The 25254-nt window shown below is 41.0% G+C and overlaps 1 protein-coding gene and 1 long non-coding RNA gene across 2 annotated transcripts; one reads left to right on the forward strand and one right to left on the reverse strand.

Annotated features, from left to right (window-relative positions):
• Positions 1-14643: 14643 nt before the first annotated feature.
• Positions 14644-16505, reverse strand: LOC307045152. The gene is made up of 4 exons (XR_013809791.1): positions 16335-16505; positions 15911-15954; positions 15440-15496; positions 14644-15101 (listed from the first exon to the last, which is right to left on the reverse strand). It is a non-coding gene; the product is annotated as an uncharacterized lncRNA (long non-coding RNA).
• Positions 16506-16620: 115 nt separating this feature from the next.
• On the forward strand, positions 16621-24056 carry LOC307042144 (uncharacterized protein). The gene is made up of 5 exons (XM_079685875.1): positions 16621-16813; positions 20205-20350; positions 20448-20525; positions 20700-20805; positions 23887-24056. Exons 2-5 carry the CDS (start codon positions 20228-20230, stop codon positions 23991-23993), a joined length of 414 nt encoding a protein of 137 aa, XP_079542001.1. The 5' UTR covers positions 16621-16813; positions 20205-20227; the 3' UTR covers positions 23994-24056.
• Positions 24057-25254: the final 1198 nt, after the last annotated feature.

The raw sequence follows: 25254 nt of genomic DNA on the forward strand, positions 1-25254 counted from the left end.
TTGAAAACAATTTTGAAAACAGTTTGAAAATATTTTGCCTAGTGTCAGAAATTATTACCAGCACTTGTGACTGCAGCTGGTTGCTAGGTGACGGGGGCGGAAAAATGTAGGGGTAACTGCCGGTGACGTGCAAGGACATGCTCCGTAGACCGTCACATTTCGCAGTCCGCGGAGGACCCAAGCTGGGTCCTCCGCGGACTGCGAGGATGGGTCCTCAGGAGGCTGGCTCCTCAGGAGGATGCGGCCGCTGAATTGGGACACAGCTTTTGAGTTGCGCGCGCTGCTAAAGAGACGCGCTACCATGGAAACCAAACAATGGTGTAGCTGTATTAAAGTCCGAGTGGAAACAGTCGTGAGTAAATCTGATTTTGTCAGAAATCGGTAGAAATGCGGGAGTCTCCCGCGAAAATCGGGAGGGTTGGCAAGTATGATTGACACACACACACACACACACGCACACACACACACACACACACACACACACACACACACACACACACACACACACACACACACACACACACACACACACATGTTTTTGCAGTAGGGCCTGGCTCATTTCGTGGCATCTGCAGGCAGTGGCAAGTACTTCCGGCATCTGCCACAGAGGCCGCTACTCCGTGGTATCTGTGGCAAGTATATGCCACAGATGTGGTATCTGTGGCAAGTATATGCCACAGATGCCACAACTTGCCGTGGCAAGTATATGCCACAACCATGCCACAACTTGCCGTGGCAAGTATATGCCACAACTTGCCGTGGCAAGTAAATGCCACAAGTTAAGAGAAGGTTTATGGTAGTTGCCACTCGCCTTCCGTGGCAAATGCTGATATTTAAACCCGTATTTATCGCGTAAAATGTCGCTGTTTTGGCATGACTTTATCGGACTGATCTGTAAACAAGACTGATGATCTGTTACTGATGGTCCGATCTCTATTTTTCAAAAAGATTAAACATTATATGTTCTATAGATTTTACTTGGAGAACGTGGTTTGTTAAAATAAATAAACGTGCTATTTTTATGATAAAATACTCAAGATATATTATTAGTAAGTTGACATAAAGATCTAACATTGTTGACCAGAGGTGGGAAATAGGCTAACTTGTATACTCAAGTAGCCTACTGTACTTGTGATTTAGAAATAGCCTACTTGTGCTATAAGGATAAGGACAACCAAGCGCAAAGCCTACAAGCACTGAAAAGCTGGCAAGGGGAGACGGATGAGCATGACTCAGCGTTCTGTCAAGAACTCGAACAATATAAATTGTTCGCCAGTTTCAAAACGCAATAAAAGGGTGGATAAAAAAGCATGCATTGTGTCTCGATTTTTAATATAGTGTCATGATTGTCTTAACGGAATAACATGGTTTGTTTAGATTCACTGATATCAATATCTAATAAGAATAATCTGAAGCATTTAAATAAAAATGTTCAACCAGAATTAAAATATTAAACAACAAAACAGATACAATGACATTAATCTGTTTATTAACAACGAAAATAATACAAATTAAGTACATATGCCTAGATTTAAAATAACACATTTATACATGTGTACAATCAAATATAACTGTCCTTTGCCTCATTTATAAAATATAAATCTTAGCATCTCACTAGCAGTGGCAACTGCAATCAGTTACAGCTGCCCTGAGTCTGTAGCCAAGTCTAATAACACCATTGTTCACGTTGCTGTGTCAATACAGATATATTTTTTTAAATTATTTGTCTTTACTAGTAACAATACACCTGGTTATCGTAGCAGGCAGTGGAAACTCCCCTCAAGAAGCGACAATTGCCAAGGGCTTGCGTTGCAACGCTCACTTGCCAATATTTCTTTTTTTATTACAATATAGGCCTATGTTTAGCCTACTATCGCACGTTTGTTTATTTTAGCAAACCAAGTAGGCTATTCCAAGTAAAATTGAATATAAATGATAATTTATTATCTTTTTGAAAAATAGAGATCGCACATCAGTCCTGTGATAGTCCAGCGACATTTTACACGATAAATACGAGTTTAAATATCAGCATTTGCCACGGAAGGCGAGTGGCAGCTACCGTAAAACTTCTCTTAACTCTGGCATCTTGTGGCAACTCCCGTTCAGCATGCGCAAATGCCACGGCAAGTTGTGGCATATGCTTACGGCAAGTTGTGGCATCTGTGGCATTTACTTGCCACGGCAAGTTGTGGCATATACTTGCCACGGCAAGTTGTGGCATCTGTGGCATATACTTGCCTCAGATGCCACAGAGTAGTGGCCTCTGTGGGAGATGCCACAAATGCCAAGGCACATGCCACGGCGAGTAGTGGCAACACTCATTGTGTTCTAGTATGATAAAGAAAATAACATTGTACCTTGAAAATCAATGCATTCGTTCATTTGACACGTTGGTGGTTTTAGGTAGGCTATACAGCGACCCCTGGCGGTTCTAGTGTGAAGTAAAAGTAGAAGTAGCCAACCTAAATGTTGGAATACTCTGTTACAAGTAAAAGTAATGCATTAAAATGTTACTCAAGTAAAAGCGCAAAATGATTAGCATAACAATATACTTAAAGTGCATATTACATGTTTTCATTATAATGATTGATCATGAAAGTGTTCTCAAAGCTGGTAAAGGTGCAGCTAGTTTTAATGACTTTGTATACTGTAGTAGGGTATCTTGTGAATTTACTCCAGGAGTAACTATAAAGTCTGATTTAAGACTTGATTATATGTATCATCATTAATCAGAATCTGTAGTAAGTAACTAAAGGTAGCGTATTAAATAAATGTAGGGGAGTAGGCTACAATTACACAATTTACCTCTGAATTGTAGTGGGGTAAGTAGCCTACTACGTAACATACCATTTACATACTCAACTAAAGTACAAGTAGGCTATTTCTAAATCACAAGTACAGTACTTGAGTATACAAGTTAGCCTATTTCCCACCTCTGGTCAACAATGTTAGATCTTTATGTCAACTTACGAATAATATATCTTGAGTATTATCATAAAAATAGCACGTTTATTTATTTTAACAAACCACGTTCTCCAAGTAAAATCTATAGAACATATAATGTTTAATCTTTTTTGAAAAATATGATCGGACCATCAGTAACAGATCATCAATCAATCAATCAATCAATGTTTATTTATATAGCCCAATATCACAAATGTTACATTTGTCTCAGTGGACTTCACAGTTTGTACAGAATATCAGTATGACAATACGACACCCTCTGTCCTTAGACCCTCACATCGTACAAGGAAAAACTTCCAGAGAAAACCCACAGTTTAAAGGGAAAAATGGGAGAAACCTCAGGGAGAGCAACAGAGGAGGGATCCCTCTCCCAGGACGGACAGACGTGCAATAGATGCCGTGTGTAAATTGAAAAGATAATACATTTGCAACATAGGTAGTCCAAATGTTTGGAAATGCATGTGTGTATAATAGGAAGATGAATCCATGAGTATATCCATCCAGGACTTATGATCCAGGACCACAGCCACGACTCAAGATCCAGGACTCGCAATCCATGACACAGGACCGCAGGATCATCCATGACTCCGGATCCCGGCGTATATAGACACCAAAAAGAAAGAAATTTGGGGAAGCTGGGTTAATCGGAACATGAGAGTACACAGGTATAGACAGAGAGAAGGAAGAAGTAAGATGTCCCCCGACAAACTAAGCCTATATCAGCAAAACTAGGGGCTGAATCTAATCAACCCTAACTATAAGCTTGATCAAAAAGGAAGGTCTTAAGCGCACTCTTAAAAACGGATAGGGTGTCTGCCGCCCGAACACAAACTGGAAGCTGATTCCACAAAAGTGGAGCTTGATAAGAAAAGGCTCTGGCTCCCATTGTACTTTTAGAGACTCTAGGAACAACCAACAACCCTGCATTCTTGGAACGCAATGCCCTAGTAGGACAGTAGGGTATAATGAGTTTTTTAAGGTAAGATGGCGCCTGCCCATTAAGGGCTTTGTAGGCCAGAAGAAGAATTTTAAATTCTATCTTTTGTTCTATAGGGAGCCAGTGTAAGGCAGCCAGAACAGGAGTAATGTGGTCCCTTTTCCTAACTCTGGTTAGTACACGAGCTGCAGCATTTTGAATCAGCTGAAGCGACTTGACTGACTTCTTGGTACACCCTGATAATAAAGAGTTACAATAATCCAGCCTTGAAGTAACAAATGCATGGACTAGTTTCTCTGCATCGTTTTGAGGCAAGATATGCCTGATTTTTGCAATGTTACGTAGATGGAAGTAGGCGGTCCTTGAAATTGATTTTATGTGGGTGTTAAAGGATAAAACCTGATCAAAAATAACACCAAGATTCCTTACAGTCTCACAGGAGGCCAAATTAATGCCATCCACATTTAGTATATCTTTAGATAATTTGTTTCGTAGATTCTTCGGGCCAAGTACAATAACTTCAGTTTTGGTCGTGTTTAACATCAAAAAATGTAAGGTCATCCACATTTTTAAGTCCTTGAGGCAGTCTTGAATTTTATTTAGATGATTAATTTCATCAGGCTTGATTGATAAATATAGTTGAGTATCATCCGCATAACAATGAAAGTTTACAGAATGATTCCTTATAATATTGCCTAACGGAAGCATATATAGTGTGAACAAAATAGGTCCAAGCACTGAGCCCTGTGGCACTCTATGGCTAACTTTGGTTCGCATGGAAGATTCATCGTTGACAAGCACAAACTGAGAGCGTTCAGATAGATAGGACCTAAACCAACCTAAAGCAGTTCCCTGTATGCCAACTAAGTGCTCTTGTCTTTGCAATAGGATATCATTGTCGGTAGTATCAAATGCAGCACTAAGATCGAGCAAGACAAGAATAGAGACAAGTCCCTTGTCTGAGGCTATTAGAATGTCATTTGTGACTTTAACCAGAGCTGTCTCTGTGCTATGTTGTGTTCTAAAGCCAGACTGAAAATCTTCAAATAAATCATAGTTTTTTAAGTAATCACACAGCTGTTTTGCGACTGCTTTCTCAAGAATTTTTGAGAGGAACGGAAGATTAGAAATAGGTCTATAGTTGGCTAAAACCTCTGGATCGAGGTTGTGCTTTTTAAGAAGCGGTTTTATCACTGCTACTTTGAATGATTGTGGAACATAGCCTGATAATAAAGACATATTCATAATATTTAATAAAGAAGTGCTAATTAATGGAAAAACTTATTTTAACAGCTTAGTTGGAATCGGGTCTAAGATACATGTTGATGGTTTAGAAGAGAGAATCATTTAATTTAATTGTTCAAGGTTTATGGCTGAAAAGCATTCTAGTTTACTATCTAGTGTAATATTAGAACTTACGTTTCCGGGAGCTGTTGATAATACTATACTGGTCAAAGGCAAGAGGTCATTGATTTTGTTTCTAAGAGTAACAATTTTATCGTTAAAAAAGCACATAAAATCATTACTACTGAGTGCTATGGGAATAGAAGGCTCAGTCGAGCTGTGGCTCTCTGTCAGCCTGGCTACAGTGCTGAAAAGAAATCTTGCATTATTCTTATTCTCATCTATTAATGAAGAGTAGTAGGCTGCTCTCGCTTTACGCAGTGCTTTCTTATATTCATTGAGAGTAATATGCCAAATTAAACGAGATTCTTCAAGTTTAGTGGAACGCCATATTCTTTCAAGTCGTCTGCAATGAGCTGCACTAAACTACATTTCAGCATTTAAAATACCTAGCCATTCTTTTGCGGTTATTTTGGTGAAAGTAACTCAAAAGTAACGAAAGTAGTGTAACTCATTACATTTCAGAGACAGTAATATTGTAATGTAACTTATTACTTTCAAAAGATAGTAATAAGTAATATGTAATATATTACACTTTGGAAGTAACTTGCCCAACACTGCAGAGGATACACTGATGGGTCCTCCACGGCTCCTTCGTAGACGACACCTTTTCCTTCACAACCTACCAGGTGAGGAGGGAGCTGCAGAAGTGTAAGGCGAGGAAGGCGGTGGGTCCAGATGGCATCAGCACGAGCCTCCTCAAATCCTGTGCAGATGAGCTGTGTGGGATTGTAGAGCTTCTGTTCAACCTGAGCCTGAAGCAAGGGAGGGTACCAAAACTGTGGAAGACGTCCTGTGTGGTACCTGTGCCAAAGACCCCTCACCCCAAGGAATTCAACAGCTACCGGCCGGTGGCACTGACATCACAGCTGATGAAGACCCTGGAGAGGCTGGTCCTTGGACACCTCCGGCCCCTTGTGAGACCATCAATGGACCCACTGCAGTTCGCCTACCAGCCTGCCATCGGGGTGGATGACTCCGTCATCTACCTGCTGCAGAGGTCCCTCTCCCACCTGGAGAATGCTGGGGGCACTGTGAGGATCATGTTCTTTGATTTCTCCAGTGCCTTCAACACCATCCAGCCCCCGCTTCTGGGGGACAAGCTGCAGCTCTCGGGGGTGGATCACCACCTCACCTCCTGGATCCTGGACTACCTCACCAACCGCCCACAGTACGTGAGGACCAGGGAGTGTCAATCAGACACCATAATCAGCAGTACGGGTGCCCCCCAGGGGACGGTGCCGGCACCGTTTCTCTTCACCCTCTACACTGCCGACTTCACCCACAACACCGCAACCTGTCACCTGCAGAAGTTCTCTGACGACTCCGCCATCGTTGGCCTCATCACCAACGAGGACGACAGGGAGTACAGGGAGCTGACGCAGGACTTCACCCTCTGGTGCCAGAGGAACCACCTTCAGCTGAATGCAGCGAAGACCAAGGAGCTGGTGGTGGATTTCAGACGGCGCCAACACTCCCCCCCCGACACCAGTGAACCACCAGGGAGCGGACATTGAGATTGTGAAATCTTACAAATAACTGGGTGTTCATCTGAACAATAAACTGGACTGGACTGATAATTCTGCTGCTCTGTACAAGAAGGGACAGAGCAGACTCTTTCTGCTGAGGAGACTGAGGTCTTTCGGGGTGCAGGGGGCACTCCTTCAGATCTTCTTTGACTCTGTTGTGGCATCAGCCAGTTTCTATGGTGTGACCTGCTGGGGCAGCAGCATCTCGGCTGCGGACGGGAAGAGACTGAACAGACTGGACACTGTGGATGTGGTGGGAGACAGGAGAATGGCAGCCAAGCTGTCCTCCCTGCTGGACAATATGTCCCACCCCCTCCAGGACACCCTGTCCTCACTGTGCAGCACCTTCAGCGACAGGCTGCTGCACCCCACCTGTCACACAGAGAGATACCGCATGTCCTTCCTTCCTGCAGCGGTCAGATTTTACAACCAGCACTGCCCCTAGTAGACCCTCCTACACACACACCACAACACAGACTATAACACCCCTTGCTGCTAAATACAAACCAAATTTGTGCAATATAATATAATAATTGTGTAATTTATACCTGACCACTAAATCAATCAATACACACTGAACAAAAATATAAACGCAACACTTTTGTTTTTGCTCCCATTTTTCATGAGATGAACTCAAAGATCTAAAACATTTTCTATATACACAAAATAACCATTTCTCTCAAATATTGTTCACAAATCTGAAAAAATCTGTGATAGTGAGCACTTCTCCTTTGCCGAGATAATCCATCCCACCTCACAGGTGTGGCATATCAAGATGCTGATTAGACAGCATGATTATTGCACAGGTGTGCCTTAGGCTGGCCACAATAAAAGGCCACTCTGAAACGTGCATTTTTGCTTTATTGGGGGAGTCTGGGGGGGTTCGAAAACCAGTCAGTATCTGGTGTGAGGGTTAGGGTTAGGGTAATGTTGTGAATCGAGTGGCCCATGGTGGTGGTGGGGTTATGGTATGGGCAGGCGTATGTTATGGACGACGAACACAGGCCACTCGATTCACAACATTACCCTAACCCTAACCCTAACCCTAACCCTAACCCTCACACCAGATACTGACTGGTTTTCGGACCCCCCCAGCAATAATAACAAAAGTGTTGCGTTTATATTTTTGTTCAGTGTATATTGACTGTAATTTATACCTGGCCACTAAATCAATCAATATATATATGCAGTTAATAACTGTGTAATTTACACCTGGCCACTAAATCAATCAATATATATATGCCGTTAATAACTGTAATTTATACCTGGCTGCTAAACCCTTGTTACTGTTACAAGGTATCTATCTTGTATTTTGTAGATTGTGTAACTTGCTGCTGTTAAATACCATCAAACTATGTGCAATATGTGCTTTATGCGCAATATATACTTTATATACATATGCCATCTTTAATAACTGTAATATACCGGGCTGCAGCTACAGGATTTGATTTGTAGATTTGATTGGTTTTTTGATCTGTATTTTTGAAAATTATGAAAAAAAAAATGTTTTTATCTTTTTTTAGCATATTGTTTATTGTTTATTATATTATAACTTAGTACTTTTTTAGCATTTTGTTGTGTTGTTTGTTTATTATATTATAACTTAGTACTTTTTTAACGCATTTAAGATATGCAACACTAAGCTGTCTGTGGCTCTTTCCTGCTGTAACGCTGCAAATTTCCCCTCTGTGGGACTAATAAAGGTATTCTGATTCTGATTCTGACAGATGCATTTCCGGGAACAGAGATGTTTCAAAGAGTCGTGACGCACGGGGGACATTATTATATATGTCGAAAAGGGGAATAAAAATGGTCCAGTATGTTTCCCCCGCGCGTCGAGCAGCTGATGTGTTGGTAGTACTTCGGCAGGACCTTCTTCATGTTAGCGGTGTTAAAATCCCCAGCCACAATGAATGCCGACTCTGGCCGTGAAGTCTCGGTCTTGTCGATAATCCCAAACAGCTGATCGAGTGACGTGTTGTTGTCGGCGAGCGGCGGAATATAAACTGCTGTAATCACAACAGATGTAAATTCTCTTGGCAGGTGAAAAGCCTGGCATGTGATCATGAGGTGCTCTAAATGAGCGGAACAGTCAGAAGAAATAATCCTCACATCTGTACACCAGTTCTAGTTAATCATGAGACATACACCGCCTCCTTTACTTTTCCCCGAGTTAACTGTCAGGTCCTGGCGGAAAATAGTTAATCCGTCAGGAACAATGGCGGAGTCCGGGATTTCGGGGTTTAGCCAAGTCTCGGTGAGAATTGACACATTACAGTTCTTAATGTCCCGTTGAAAAGCAATCACCTGCGGAGGCCTACTCCTACCTGTCGAGTACGGCTGTGCTGAGGTGGTTTTCCCCCGCGGAGACGCCGCGAAGAGACGGAGCGGCACCACCTGCTGCTGCCTGCTTTCCACCTGTCTGGTGTCTGCGATCTGCGGAGGCCTGCTCCCACCTGTAGAGTACGGCTGTGCTGAGGAGGTTTTTACCCCGGAGACGTCGCGGAGAGACTGAGTGGCTCCACGTTCGGGCTGGGGCCTGCTTCCACCGGGCGTGTGCTGCTGTGCCGAGGAGGATTCGCCACGGCTGGGGCCTGCTTTCCACCTGTCCTGGTTCTGCTGTTGCAGAGGCCTGCTCCCACCTGTTTGTTTGCCCGCGTTGATGGAGTGCTTATTACTCTAATCACACTCTTGCAGACTTTTCCGGTGATTATAAAGTAGATGACAATGTATGTGTGTCGTTTAAGAGGAAAAGATGCCTGTTTTTTGTTGTTTTATTACTGTCAGGAAATGTACAACCTAACCATGGTCCGCCCAGTAGTAGTAGTCAGATCGCTACTCCTGCTGATTTTAAAGCTAGGTCTGGGTTTGGTCTCATCCACTTGAATGTGCGCAGTCTGTTAGGTAAACTGGATTTTGTCCACATTTGGGCAAGCTCGACTGACGCTGACGTCATTGTTTTATCAGAAACATGGCAAAATAACTATATTTTGGCCTCTGACATTGCCTTAAATGGTTATAATGGGTATCGTACCGACCGGCCCAATAAAGGTGGTGGTGTTGCCATTTATGTTAAGAATAAGTTCAGTGTATCCTCATTAGTTTCCAAATCTATCAGTAAGCAATTCGAATTTTTAGCCTTAAATATAGAAGTGGCAACAGGTCACGGTGGTGGGCTGTTACAGACCCCCCTCAGCTGTCAAGGACTCCTTGTCTTCGCTAGCAAATTTTTTATCGCGTCTAGACTACAAGGAAATAGTGATACTTGGTGATTTTAACTGGGACTGGTTAACTGCATTATCAGAGGATTTAAAAAACCTTTGTATCTCTTGGAATGTTACTCAGATTGTTGACAGTCCTACTCGCCCTAACATTAAGTTCCCAAATAAACCCTCCCTAATTGATCTCATTCTAACCAATGATCCCTATAAATATTCATCTGTGGGAGTATTTGCGAATTATCTGAGTGATCACTGTGTTGTAGCCACAATTAGGGACACTAAGGTCCAAAATGTTAAACCTCGTATTATCATCAAGAGAGACATAAGACATTTTGTGGAGCAGGGTTTTGTACATGACCTGTTTGGGTTTGATTGGGGAAAAATCGATCTGTGTGCTGATGTAGAAACTGCATGGTCTTATTTTTATCTTGGTTTTATGGAGATCATCGATAGACATGCACCCCTGCGTACATTTAGAGTAAAGGGACGAGACAATCCTTGGTTTTCTGCTGAACTGTCCAGTCTCCTGCATGAGAGAAACAAGACCTGGGCAAAGGCTAGGAAATCAGGCTCAGAGGTAGAATGGCTGCGTTTTAGGCAGCTAAGGAATAGCTTCACATCACAAATCAAAAGTGCTAAGTCGAAGTATTATTTGTCAGTTACCACAAAGAACCTAAATAATCCAAGGAAATGTTGGAAAGCCATAAAATCGATTTCCACCGGTGAGATCCGTAATGAGCTACCTCCTTGCCTTACCACAGCATCTGGCTCTATATCAGACAGGGCTACTATGCTAAATTGCTTGAATGAGCATTTTGTGTCCTGCAGTTCTCTGTTTGATTCTGTGACTAACTCTGCTTCTGTGAACACCCCTATCCGTGACTCTGAACAATGTGGTCTGGAAAACCCTTTCAGTTTTACTCCTTTTACTGTTAATGTTGTTCATGAAGCATTATCTAAGTTAGATCCTAAGAAACCGGCTGGCCCGAACAACGTAGAACCTTTCTTTTTAAAGATAGCTGCAGATTTTATTGCTCCACCTCTCACTTCTCTTTTGAACCTCTCCCTCAGCACAAATGCAATTCCAAAAGTATGGAAGTCAGCATATGTCTTGCCTTTACTAAAAGGATGGGAGGCAACTATTTTAAACAACTAAAGGCCAATCTCTAAATGGTCAGTTCTGGCGAAGGTGCTCGAACGCCGAGTGAGTGAACAATTAAGGGAGTTTTTATGTAAAAGTGATATCCTGTCTAAACATCAGTCAGGTTTTAGAAAGAAACATAGCACTATCACTGCGACAATGAAAGTGGTGAATGACATTACGAGTATCTTAGACAATAAGCAGAGTTGTGCAGCTCTATTTATTGACCTGTCCAAAGCGTTTGACACCGTCGATCATCGCATCTTAAAGCAGAGGCTAGCCAGTATAGGCATATCCAGCCATGCAGTGGGGTGGTTTGTGAACTACCTCTCTGAAAGGTCCCAATGTGTTCACTTTGATGGGCTCACTTCTGAGTGGTTGAACATTGCTAATGGTGTTCCCCAAGGTTCTGTTTTAGGTCCACTTTTATTCTCTATATATATCAACAGTTTAGGTGAAAATGTCGATGTCGCTACTTTACATTTTTATGCGGGTGATACCATGATGTACTGTGCAGGTCCCTCCATTAAGGAGGCTGGTGTTAAATTGCAGGCTGTTTTTAACATTATTCAGACTCAGCTCTCTGAACTAAAGCTTCTTTTAAATGTTAAAACAACTAAGGTAATGCTCTTTTCAAAAGCTAAAAAGACACCAGAGCCTGTTTTGGATATTGTAACTGCGCAAGGGATAATACTTGAAGTGGTTGCATGTTATAAATACTTAGGTATCTGGCTTGATGATTGTCTCACTTTTAAACTTCAGGTCAATAACCTGCTTAAAAAGCTGAGGGTTAGACTAGGTTTCTTTTACAGGAACAAGTCCTGTTTCTCTTTTGAAGCCAGGAAAAGGCTAGTCACTGTGACCTTTTTACCTGTGCTGGACTATGGTGATCTGGTCTATATGAATGCACCTGCCCATTGCCTGAACAAGTTAGATGCCGCCTATCACAGTACACTGAGATTTGTCACTAATTGTAAAGCACTTACTCATCACTGTACCCTGTATGCCAAGGCAGGTTTGCCATCACTTACTGTACGGGGGCTCAGTCATTGGTACACGTTTGTTTATAAAGCTATGTTGGGTAAACTCCCGTATTACATCTGTTCACTGATAACACAGAGAGTTGCAAGCAGCTATTGTCTGAGATCGCATAATGTAGTCTTGTTAGATGTGCCAAGAGCAAGGACTGTCTTAGGTAAGACAGCTTTTATGTGCGCAGCGCCACTTGCTTGGAACAGTCTACAGCTAAAATTGAAACTGAGCAATTTTATTCCTCTGAATGTTTTTAAAGCAAGTCTAAGTGAAATGCTCTTTGACACTATTTGTAAATGTTGATAAGTATATAAACGTAGCTTGTTAATATGTTGTATGATATCCTCTATTGTTTTATGTTGTTTTATGTTTCATGTGGAACCTAATTGCTGCAGGTCTCCCTTGAAAAAGAGATCTATGATCTCAAGGGACAATCTGGATAAATAAAGTTTAAGTAAGAATCCGACTTCTGAGTTCATCTAGCTTATTTTCAATCGATTGAACATTAGCCAGAAGAATACTCGGAAGAGGGGTTCGGTTTCCTCGTTTTCTCAGTCTGACCAGCAGCCCGGCGTGGGACCCCCGCTTGGTCTTCTTCTTGCGTTTCTCAGGTAGGACAGCAACAGGTAGCCATGGCAGATCTCCATTGTCTGTCAGTGGGCTATTGTCCATACGGTTTCTGATGTGAAGAAATTCTTCTCTGCTATATTGTATAGCAGAGTTGGTGCGGTCGGCTTGCCTGTTGCAAATCATGTTAAAAGCAGACGGCAAAAAGTAAATAAACACTGAAAAAATACGAAGAAGGGCAAAGTTGGAGAGGAGCCAAAAGACAATGCGGCCATCTTCACCGGCGCATTTATTTATTAACTTATAAACTTGCAATTTCCTCCTTTAGTGGCTTGTATAAAGCCACTGGCACCCTTCTCTTTGGTAGTTGAACTGGTTCTACCGTTGGATCCACTTCAAGCTTTAGTTTTCCCTCTAGGCACCCATCACCTTAAAACACATGAGTATTCTTTTTTTATCTGCTCCTCTGTCCCAGCTCCTTCTTTTTCCACAGTCAGGATGTTGTGGTGCTGTACTGTTATCAATTGTATTTATTCACTTGCAGATCTTCCTAGTTTAAGCTTCTTCTGCTTGACAACCACAAACTCAAGCCTGTAAGATTTCTTGTTTCGTGGATTGAACAATGTCTGTGCATGCACTTTCTAAGGGGCTTCAGTGAAGTGTCATTATACATTATTAACTTTCTGCTGCATTGCTCCGGTTGGACACCTTTAACAAACTTTTCTTGGATAACATTACATGTTGCACCACAGTCCACCTGAATTCTGACACGTTGCTTTTTTGCCTGCATCTTGGCATATAGGCTATGGGTCCTTTTGAGACTGTTTGACTATTGTGTTCACGGCCTCTCCACCGGTTCCCAAACTGATGCACATCAACTCTTCTCCGCTGTCTGACTGCTCTGCTGCATTCTCTACAGCAGTGGTTTTTCTGTCAGGCCCACGGTTTGGAGAAAAAAAAGAGTCGGGCCCCCCCAACACAAGTCAGGCTCAGTGGCGGCGCCAGAGATTTATTTTGGTGGTGCTTTGGGGTAGCTTGACGTTTCATAGAGGGTGCTCAAACATTTAGGGTTTCCCATTAATATACCGGTCGCTACAGTGGAATTTTCTACTAACGCGCTACTTTTATAATTCAGTAATCACACTACAGTTACTAACATTGCCCCGACACGCGTTACTTCGTTACTTAGGCCTACTAAATCATAGTCAGTCATAATCACACTGACAGACAAGTGGGGTTTCCGCCGCAGGTTTCCCATAAGAAATGTTACCATAGTGTACCATAGTACGTACCATGGTATACCATGGTACTACCATGGTACCTCAGATGTTACCATAGTGTACCATAGTACATACCATGGTATACCATGGTACGTACTATGGTACACCATGGTACTACCATGGTACCTCAGATGTTACCATAGTGTACCATGGTACCTCAGATGTTACCATGATGCATACCATGGTATAACCCTGGTACATACCGTTGTATCACAGCTGTTACCGTGGTACCTACCATGGTACCTCCGATACTATAGTACATGCCGCGGTACCTCAGATAACTGGTACTCCATAGAGTATTCAAATGGTACTACAGACATTACCATGGTATGCATCATGATAATCACTCAAGTCCCATTGTATGCATTTTTTTTTTTTTTTTTATGTGAATGCAAGTCTTATACCTTGTTTAGTATTTTTCATTGCTGGTTTTAGTTTCGTTTCCCTTTAGGTAACATATATTTTCATCTTCTTTTTCAACACATCTTCATACAAAATAGCCAAAGAATTACACTTTAGATAAAGATGTTCTCAATGTTGTTATTGAATGAGACAACTGAGTTCATGCAGCGCTTCAATGTGGCGTTTTACTCACATATTTAGAAATATCCATACAGATTTACCCAGTCACAGACACAAATACATTACAAAATTCAGTTAATGATCAAACAGTGAGTTATAAAAAAACAATAATAGCATAAATAAAAACACATTTAAATCATCATATATATGCAGACAAATTGAGTCTCAACAGTTTGTGCTAGCCCTCAACATTTGACTTGTCTCAAACCAAGGCATTTTCATCACATATAGCTTACCCCCATGTTCAATTGCAATACATTTAGCTATGATGTTCTCACATGTCAATACACACAATTCATTGGAGATCTTTACTTTTACAAGAAATTTTGCAACACCAGTTTGTGTTTCTGGAACAAAGTGGACCTGCACAAATTATACCATTTCATGGTTTGGATCTTCCCCTCCGTCCTCTGATGACCCTCCAGACTGAGAGACAGCAAAAGGCTATAAGATAAGATGGATCTTTATTGATGCCCATAGGGAACAGGTGTTAGCATGCAACAACAAAATATATTTAAATGGGAAGGTAGCATTGCGGGTGAAAGTCATATGTGCATACAGTGAAAATAATGTTAACTATAAGTTATAAAATAACTCCTGATACATTTTGTTAAATATTTGTAACCCAACTTCTTTTGTGTCGGATAAATCTGTATTCTTATCATCATAGAAAACTGTGTTGTCTCTTACTGCTACCTGTAATGTAGCAAAGGTCATGGATTTTAACAGAATGCATTTTTTTTTTCAATAAGTAAAACAATCCCTGCATGTGTATGTTGTACCATTTCATGTTGTTGATATGTTCCTTTGTCTGCAGCCATCTCTACCTCATCGTCACTCTGGGAGACAGAAAAGTTGAAATCAAATTAATTCAATAAAAAAAGAGGGGCTATTCCTGCGACAGACATCATAAAAAGAGCATTCAAACAGGATACAAAGACAGTACATGACGGACGAACGATGACCTTGTGGCAATGCACAGTGGCAATGCATTAAAAAAAAAATCAGTGACAAAGAAGCAGAGTCATAGTTAAGTCCAACAGTGAGTACAATTTCTTAAGTCTGTGGATCAGTCAATGCAAAAAACTACAATTTCATGATGTGGATCCTCCCCTTTGTCATCTGATATCCTGCCAGAATGGTGATCAGCCTGAGTTAAAGCTAAAGGCTACACAATAACTATCCTGATAATAGGATTTTAATGAATCTAACACAACCTCATCGTCACTGTAATACAGTATACTCTCACCCACCATTCGATCTTCATTTGAAGCTTCATCACTGGATGAGTCAGAGTCTGTAAATTGATAAAATCACACAGCTGTTACACAGACATTTATACACACATTGATTGTGGGCATTTTAATTTGGCATCTCAGCAAAAAGCTAGGGTTGGTTTATACTGTATATGTCTCAGCTTTTTTAGAGTCAATATTGATTTTATATGTTTTATAACGTAATTTACATATTGCCCTACTGCTATCAAAATAGGAATAATAGCAGTATACACTAAGTGAATCTATACATGTACATCTAAAAAACGTTTCAAAATGTTGTAATATACTCTGCTATAATTCGTTGAATACAGTAATGTGAGACAAAAACCACCAAATGAAATACGTCTTATATTGGCAGTTCATCCCGTTCGTCCAATGTGAAAAGAAAACCCGTCCTTACCTGTCACAAGTTGTGCCTCCATACGGGTCCTCCGGTACCGTTTTGTAGTGCTGTGAATATCTACCTAAATCTGACAAATATCTTTTGTACATTCTCAGGTTTTCTCTCTTTTTGTGAATGAGAATCAAAATTAAAGAACTTTTTCCAGGCACGGATTATTCTGCCGCTGAGGGTAGCTGGTGAGTGGTGACGTGCCCAACTTTCGCCTCGCGCTTCCCGCTTCTCTAGCGTTGCTAGGATACAGACCGCAGTGCAAACTGCAATCTCCGGATTGTAATCACTTTGTTGCCACTACTTAGAGCTACTTTTGAACACAAACATTTACGGGCTCAATGAATTTAGCAATGATACAATCGAAGTTGGCCGGTTAAATTTAATTGAGGGGGAGTACGATCCTGAATTGGACAAGGAGTATCTTGTCTGGTGGCTCCAAAATGGGAAAAAGACGGCTTGGACTGCGAAAGTGTTATCAACTGGCGGTACGTTTGCATATTTAAATAGATCATACATTTACAGCTTATCATTATTATTATTAACAGTTGTTAGGCCTATGTTTTATTTGTTAATATATAGCAGTGGCGGCTGGTCAATAGAGGCGCTATGGAAAGTTTTATATTTATAATAAGTACAATACTGTTTAGTATATCAAATCTAAACCGTTATATGTTTCATTAGAATCATTACCCTCTCTCGTCTGGGAATTAAGCACCCCAGCGCAGCAGCAGCCAACCGCTGACCGTTGCTACCCGAAAAATATGGCAGCACATTTCAGCCAATCAGCGTCCTCAGATCTGTTAAATGAAAGGCGCTCTATAATCCGTTCTAAAGTTATTATTAAAAATAAAAAATAGTGTTTTTTATCTAAGAAAGTGTCGCCCATTGGAAACAGTAATTAGATGATATCAAAAAAGCACCCTTCCATAGTTCATTATCCTTCAGGTATAACTCTCAGTTTCAAAAAGGTTGCAGACCCCTGGTATAAAATATGCCCCCATCATAGCCGTGGGAACATGTTTCAAATGGGGGGTGCTGTGGGGATGACACCAGGGCTGGTTCTGACCAATGTGCTGCCCTATAAGGCAAGATTTTAGCTGGCAATGAAAAACCTCTGCAAAAGACCAATACACTACCAAAAGAGAAACATATTGACATGGTGGACAGCTTATATAACAAGGCTTCAAAGTTATTTAGTATTATAACATGTTTTAATTGGAGGGGTGGACTTCACATCCTCTAGGGGGGTCCGGGGGGCCCTCTCGGGAAGATTTTTTTTAACATTTTAAAGTCAAATGCTTCAATCTGGTGCACTTTGAGCGCCCAATTACTCGACTGATCTAGAGGGTACAACAGATCGGTTTGCATTTTATTAATCAAATAAGTATGTGAACATTTCCAATAACCTACCATAGCCAATAACAAATAAATGTAACTTATTTTATTTGTGTTGTTCATTCATATCTTATTTTACCAGTTAACATTTATTTATTTATGCATATTTTTAAATCTCCAGTTTTAAACGATATTTTTGGTTTACTGTCCTATAGTAGGCTATACATTGGAATGATTTCAATCCTGTTTTTATTTATCCTAATAATTATAAAGGTGTGCCTTGGAAATATTTGTTTACATAAATTGTGATCAAAACGTTTGAGACCCACTGAGATAACGTATCCCCACGGTATCCCCTCTCTCTATCTCTCTCACTTTGGCTGTGAGTTGCGGGCGCCTGCTAAGCCAACATCCCTCACTTTCATCCCTACAGCGCCCATCATACAGGGCAAATGGAAAATGTAACTGGGTTGAAAAAAGGGTGTTATCTTTACTTAATTATGAATGTTGTTACATCAAGGCTGAAAATTCGTTTTTTTTTGTATTATATCTTGTGGAAGTGCAGATCCCCTGTCCTTCACCAGGGGGTGCTGCAGCACCCTCAGCACCTCTACTTCCCACGGCCCTGGCCCCCATCCCCCCCATCTTCCACAGCCCCACCTAAAATATGTTTCACCAGCTGCCGCTAATACATAGTTTAAATCACCTGGCTACATACAGTAGGTATTATCACCTAAGTATCATAAGTATACTAATGTGTGTAACATGACCATATGTTATATTTTCCTATACAGAGTATCATTACCAACATACAGGACTGTCTCAGAAAATTAGAATATTGTGATAAAGTTCTTTATTTTCTGTAATGCAATTAAAAAAACAAAAATGTCATACATTCTGGATTCATTACAAATCAACTGAAATATTGCAAGCCTTTTATTATTTTAATATTGCTGATTATGGAATACAGCTTAAGAAAACTCAAAAATCCTATCTCAAAAAATTAGAATAGTTCCTCAGACCAAGTAAAAAAAAAAGATTTATAACAGCAAAACACAATCAAACATTTGAAAATGTCCATTAATGCACTCAGTACTTGGTTGGGAATCCTTTTGCACGGATTACTGCATCAATGCGGCGTGGCATGGAGGCAATCAGCCTGTGGCATTGCTGAGGTGTTATGGATGCCCAGGATGCTTCAATAGCGGCCTTTAGCTCATTAGCATTGTTGGGTCTGGTGTCTTTCAGCTTCTTCTTCACAATACCCCACATATTCTCTATGGGGTTCAGGTCAGGGGAATTTGCAGGCCAATCGAGGACAGTAATGCCATGGTCAGTACACCAGTTACTGGTGGTTTTGGCACTGTGGGCAGGTGCCAGATCATGCTGGAAAATGAATTCCTCATCTCCATAGAGCTTTTCAGCAGACGGAAGCATGTAGTGCTCTAAAATCTCTTGGTACACAGCTGCATTTACTCTGGGCTTGATGAAACACAGTGGACCAACACTAGCAGCTGACATGGCTCCCCAAACCATCGCTGACTGTGGGAACTTCACACTGGATTTCAAGCAACTTGGATTTTGCTCCTCTCCAGCCTTTCTCCAGACTCTGGCGCCTTGACTTCCAAATGAAATACAAAACTTGCTTTCGTCTGAAAAGAGGACTTTGGACCACTGTGCAACTGTCCAGTGCTTCTTTTCCTTAGCCCAAGTCAGACGCCTCTTCCGTTGTCTTGAGTTCAGAAGTGGCTTGACCATGGGAATACGGCTATTGTAGCCCATTTCCCGGACACGTCTGTGAACAGTGACTTTTGATACCTGGACTCCAGCTTCAGTCCACTGTCTTTGAAGCTCCCCCAAATTCTGGAAGCGACTCTTCTTCACAATGCTGTTAAGGCTGCGGTCATCTCTCTTGGTTGTGCAGCGTTTCCTGCCACATTTCCCCCTTCCAACAGACTTTTTGTGGATGTGCTTTGAAACTGCACTCTGTGAACAGCTTGCTCTTTGAGAAATTTCTTTTTGTGTCTTACCCTCCTGATGGAGGGTGTCAATGACGGTCCTCTGGACAGCAGTCAGATCAGCAGTCTTCCCCATACTTGTGATTTAGTTTACTGAACCAAGCTGAGTGTTTTTCAAGGCTCAGGAAACCCTTGCAGGTGTTTCGAGTTAATTAGACGATTCAAGTGATTCGTTGAACACCCTACTAGTATACTTTTTCATGATATTCTAATATTTAGAGATAGGATATTTGAGTTTTCTTAAGCTGTATGCCATAATCAGCAATATTAAAATAATAAAAGGCTTGCAATATTTCAGTTGATTTGTAATGAATCCAGAATGTATGACATTTTTGTTTTTTTAATTGCATTACAGAAAATAAAGAACTTTATCACAATATTCTAATTTTCTGAGACAGTCCTGTATTGTCATGTAAGCACACAATGTGACTCACATACAAATGTTGATGTACCCTATATATATATATATATATATATGGATTGTACAAAGTAATAGGCTGAATATCTTTGTTGCTTCCAATAGATGACAAAGGTGCACTCCTCAAAATGAGGAACCGGCTGGTTGAAGGTAAAGAACCTTTGGAACAATCCGGGCCGATGGGAAAAGGCAAGAGGGCAAAGAAAAGGAGGCCTTTTCTGGAGGAGGACGACGACGTGGAACAGTCAGAGGTGAGTTATTCAAAATCGAAACACCACCACTTTATGAAGATACACACACAATCACACACAAAAACAAATATTTATATATGTTGTTGTCTGTTCTCAGGAGAGACCAAGCACAAAACCAAGGCCGGAGTCATCGTCATCCACAGACATTATCCAAAAATATAAGGATCTTCAGAGGGTATGTATCTGTTTTATACTAAGTCCAAAGTGCAGTGACCTAAATGTACCTAAACTGTGCAATACATACCTGGCTGCTAAATCCTCAAAACACAAGTAAATTTATTTAGAACCAACTTTCCACACTGGCTTTTAAACCTAACCTTCTTTTTTTTAATGGTGTGCTTTTTGATAGGCCCAAGAGGTGAACAAAAATAGTTACCAGAGGACGTTGGAGGAAAGGGTTGCTGCACTGGAGAGGGAGAATTATTCCCTCAGGAATGCTTTGAGCATCATTGAAGGTATGTTGATTTAACTGTGCTTGAGTAAAAGTAGAAGTACTCAGATCTTGTAGTAAAAGTAGAAGTACTCAGATCTTGTTCTTGAGTAAAAGTAGAAGTACTCAGGTCTTGTACTTAAGTAAAAGTAGAAGTACTCAGATCATGTGCTTGAGTAAAAGTAGAAGTAGTCAGATCTTGTACTTGAGTAAAAGTAGAAGTACCAGAGTGTCAGAATACTCTGTTACAGTAAAAGTCCTGCATTCAAAATGTTCCTCAAGTAAAAGTAGAAAAGTATTATCATCAAAATATAGTGAAAGTAGCGACAGTAGAAGTAGTCATTGTGCAGATTGGTCCATTTCAGAATAATAGATATGATATGTTTTATAATGATTGATCATGAAAGTGTTCTCAAAGCTGCTAAAGGTGCAGCTAGTTTGAATGACTTTGTATACTGCAGGGTAGCTTGTGGATTTACTCCAGGTGGAACTAAAGTCTGAATTAACACTTGATTATATTTCACTTAATTAATCCACATATGTGAAGTAACTAAAGGTATTAAATACATGTAGGGGAGTAGAAGTACACCATTTACCTCTGAACTGTAGTGGAGTAGAAGTACAAAGTAGCAAAACATTGAAATACTTAAGTAAAGTACAAGTATCTCAAAATTGTGCCCAAGTATAGTACTTATTGAGTTTATGAACTTAGTTACTTTACACCATGTGGCTATAAAGATAGAAAGACTTAAAGAGCCTGTGACACGAACCCAACAACTGTTGTGCAATGAAATAGTGGGCTACTAGTAATCTCGAACCGTCAGTTTAAAAAAGAAAAAGCGATACCGTTCCGATAAATATCAATAATTTCGAACATCGCGGGGAAATTCCTTCGACTCATTTTGAGATTTTGGGGGAAGCCGGAAGTGACGTCAATGCGGGAACGCTTCACTGTGCGGCGAGAGAGCCAAACACGGACAAAGTGTGTTGTCATGCGTAGAAATGGTGAATTACTGAGTTTAGGCACGTTAATAACGTTTTAATGAAGTTGACTACAGTATATTCATATTTGTCAGTGCTTTCATGTCAATTCGGCGAACATAAACATAAATGATCGTGGTGAAGATGATGATTAAATTAGGATTAAAAATCGGTAGTGAGAGCTGCTGAATTTCCTCCCGTCGGATGTGATATAAAAACAAATCGATTATTTTTGTAAACTCAATTGGATGAAACTACATTTATTAGTGCTTTCATGTCAATTCGGCGAACATATGATACATTAAATGATCGTGAGGATGATGATTTAAAAATCTTTTGTTTGAGCCGGTCTGCATTTCCTGAGGAGAAAACAAACCTTAGCTTTTTGTAGTTGCAGTCAATGGTGTAGTGGGCGTTGGATGCGGGGGTACGCCGTAACCCCACTTATTTGAAGCATGATTTATTTTTTTAATAGTCTAATACATCTAAAATCATTGCCAGTGTTATCAGTTGCAAGTGTGTGTTTGTTGTAATAATGACGAAAACATAATAGGCAGATTTCACAGTAATTATAATAAAAAACGTAGCTCAAGCATTTATGCAACTTGATTTGAAGCGTGTGTGTGTGAGGGGCAGAACTGTGTGTGTAGGGTGACCAGGTGTCCCGCACTGTGCGGGACTGCACACACAGCATTTTTATTATTTGTCCCGCGTCCCACACATTGAGACTATGTCCCGCATTTGAGTGATAGTCGCGCAGAAAGGCCGGATCGGTTCGCTGACAGCCGGCACCGCCCTTTATTATTATATTGTCTAAACGGCATCATGTAAATTGCGCTGACAGGCGACACAGAGGTCCCCAAGCCTCCCCCCCGTTGACAGTTCACGAGCGCGTCCATAGTGTCTCCCGTCCACCCACCACCCCGTCCACCCAGTAAAAACATCCCCACTACACCACTGGTTGTAGTAGTACACCAACATGGATTAAACGTGTGTTTTTTTTTACAACAATGTTGGGGAAATTAATGGATAAAATGCACGGATTATTATTATTATTATTATTATTATTATTATTATTATTATTATTATTATTATTATTATTATTCCCACTCCGATCGGGACACTAGGTCCACCGTTTCCCCGCAGCGAGGTTCCCCCCGTTGACAGTTTCCGTGGGCTGGGTGCATTGGCGGACTGGCCATCGGGACGAATCCCGATGGACCGGTACCGAAGTGGGCCGGTCGGATAAGTCACTAGCACATCCCCCACTCCCCCCGTTGACAATTTACTAGTGGTACCGAAGTGGGCCGGTCGAGAGTCCCGGGCTGATTTTTTATACCAGTCCACCACTGGCTACATGACCGTATGATCGCCCATATTGACGCACCTAATTCCTAAACTTCTAACAGATACAAAATAAACCGATCCTTCAGCCTCATATGAGCTCTCAGACACGTTCAAAATTAAACTGTCATCGCTGTCTGAGGTTGCTGCTGTGTGCGCCATCGTGCATTTACATGCAGATGCTGGGATCCTGAACGGTGCAGCTGGAGCGCTGTGCCCGCATTGACGTCACCCATAATTTGGCGGGACTTGAAGAATCCCCGAGAAGATCCAGGAAATGGTCAACATTGAAGGGCAGATTAATGGTTATCAAAGTACAAATATCCAAAATCAGTTCAGTAACGGTTTTCAAGGGGACAATATTTACTCAAATTGATGGGTTTGGATGATGGGGGAAAATCGTGTCACAGGCTCTTTAAGCCTTGCACAGAGGCATGAAAATGCATTTTCAAAATGCTCAACAGTGCTGCCAAAATTATAAACTGACTGCTACACAATTAAAATAAATGCTTTTATATATTTCTATTAGATGTGACTCTTTGGCGTTTCTGTTATTATTAACACTGCTGCTTTAGTTGTTCTGACTGCTACAATCATTTGTTATTCCTAAATTTAAAGCCGATTTTCCATGGGGTGGGGTGGTCGGGGGGCTTGGATCCTTGTCACCTTTTTCATACCTGATGAGTTTGCATCCCTGCTGTCTACCTGACTGTCTGTCTGTTTTTGTAATTTGTCTCTTCATCTGTTAATTCCCCTTTTCTTTATTTCTTTCTCTCTTTAGGTGAAGTTAAATCTGTCTTCAAAGAGAAGACAGAGGCGGAGATCAAGGGCTACATACGCCAGAAACTCTCCAACTCGGCGAAGATCCTCAAAAGGAATTTTTTTTAAAAAAAAAATCAATTTGTTCGGCCACGTTAGGCCATTATGTTTTTTCATGCAATATTGTATGTTCGGTAGTATAAATTAAAAATGTTAATACATGTAAATACATGTTGAGTCCATGTATTATTTGTATTTGCCTCAGTCCATTATTTGTATTTGATATAGCCTACCATTGTACATTCTACAGTATCTACAGTTTGGTACAGGTGTGACACAAATACAAGAACATATGTATTTACCATGGTAATTGTTATGGTGCCAGGGTTAGCGGGTTGTCAAGCCCTCCAACAGCCATATGAAATGTTACCATAGTACTCGTACTATAGTACCATGGTATATTTACCACGGTACATGTACCACAGTATTTTTTTACAGATAGTACCATGGTATATTTTATAGTACCATGGTATTTGTTCCATAACACATATAGTAATGTACCATGGTACATACCATGGTTTGTACCATGGTACAATCTGTCAAAAGTACCATGGTACATGGTACTATGGTACAAGTACTATGGTAAAATGTATTATGGGTATATGTAGGCTACGTAATCTGCGCGATTTGCGCGTCCACATCTCCACGTGCAGTGCTGCATAAACATGGCTGAGTCAGCGATAACTTTCGAGGGGTGGAGGTATGCCCATTATTTTTAGTTCGTCCGAAGAATAGACAGGAATGCGACGGTGAGGTGCAAACTGTGTCCAGGCCAGAAGCTGTTCCACTGCTGTATGGACGTGCAGGTACGGGCTAATGTTGCCCGGGCAACGGCCCGTTTGGCCTTTTTGGCTGACATGCCCCTCTGGAGAGAGCGAGAGTTTGTTTGTCTTTTTTCTGTTGTGGCCGAATCAACATGATAAGCCCACAATTAGTATTGTAGCGTCTCGCTGCGGGAAACACACTTTGTCAACGCTGTCATCTGCCGGTGCGTTAAGACCACCTCAGTGTCAGATTTTGGAAACTTGATTTTGAGTTGTCTCATGGCAGTTAGGGTATAAGGGACAAACCAGGGGACTTTACTTCCTCTTGATACCGTCGGTTATTTACAAAAAAAAAAACTAAATATAGCCTACTTGCCGTTATTGTGCTTCTGTCTTTCTGTCTTGATTGCCCTCTCACGGGTGAACAGTTCAATGTCCCTCTTCATTGTAGGATTTCTGCTATGTCTCTACCACTTTAGTTTGACCATCTCTGTTACTAAGTTATGGAATACTAAATACATAAGTAATTAGATACCTTACCGTTACTGCGCTCATAAAGAATGATA

This window comes from Notothenia rossii, assembly GCF_949606895.1.
Source record: "Notothenia rossii genome assembly, chromosome: 6".
NCBI classification, from domain to species: Eukaryota; Metazoa; Chordata; class Actinopteri; order Perciformes; family Nototheniidae; genus Notothenia; species Notothenia rossii.

Coding starts and splice junctions, on each gene's coding strand:
- LOC307042144 (XM_079685875.1), top strand. CDS start 20,228: ATGAGGAACCGGCTGGTTGAAGGTAAAGAACCTTTGGAACAATCCGGG. Junction 20,351..20,447: donor ACGACGTGGAACAGTCAGAG/GTGAGTTATTCA, acceptor GTCTGTTCTCAG/GAGAGACCAAGCACAAAACC. Junction 20,526..20,699: donor AATATAAGGATCTTCAGAGG/GTATGTATCTGT, acceptor GCTTTTTGATAG/GCCCAAGAGGTGAACAAAAA.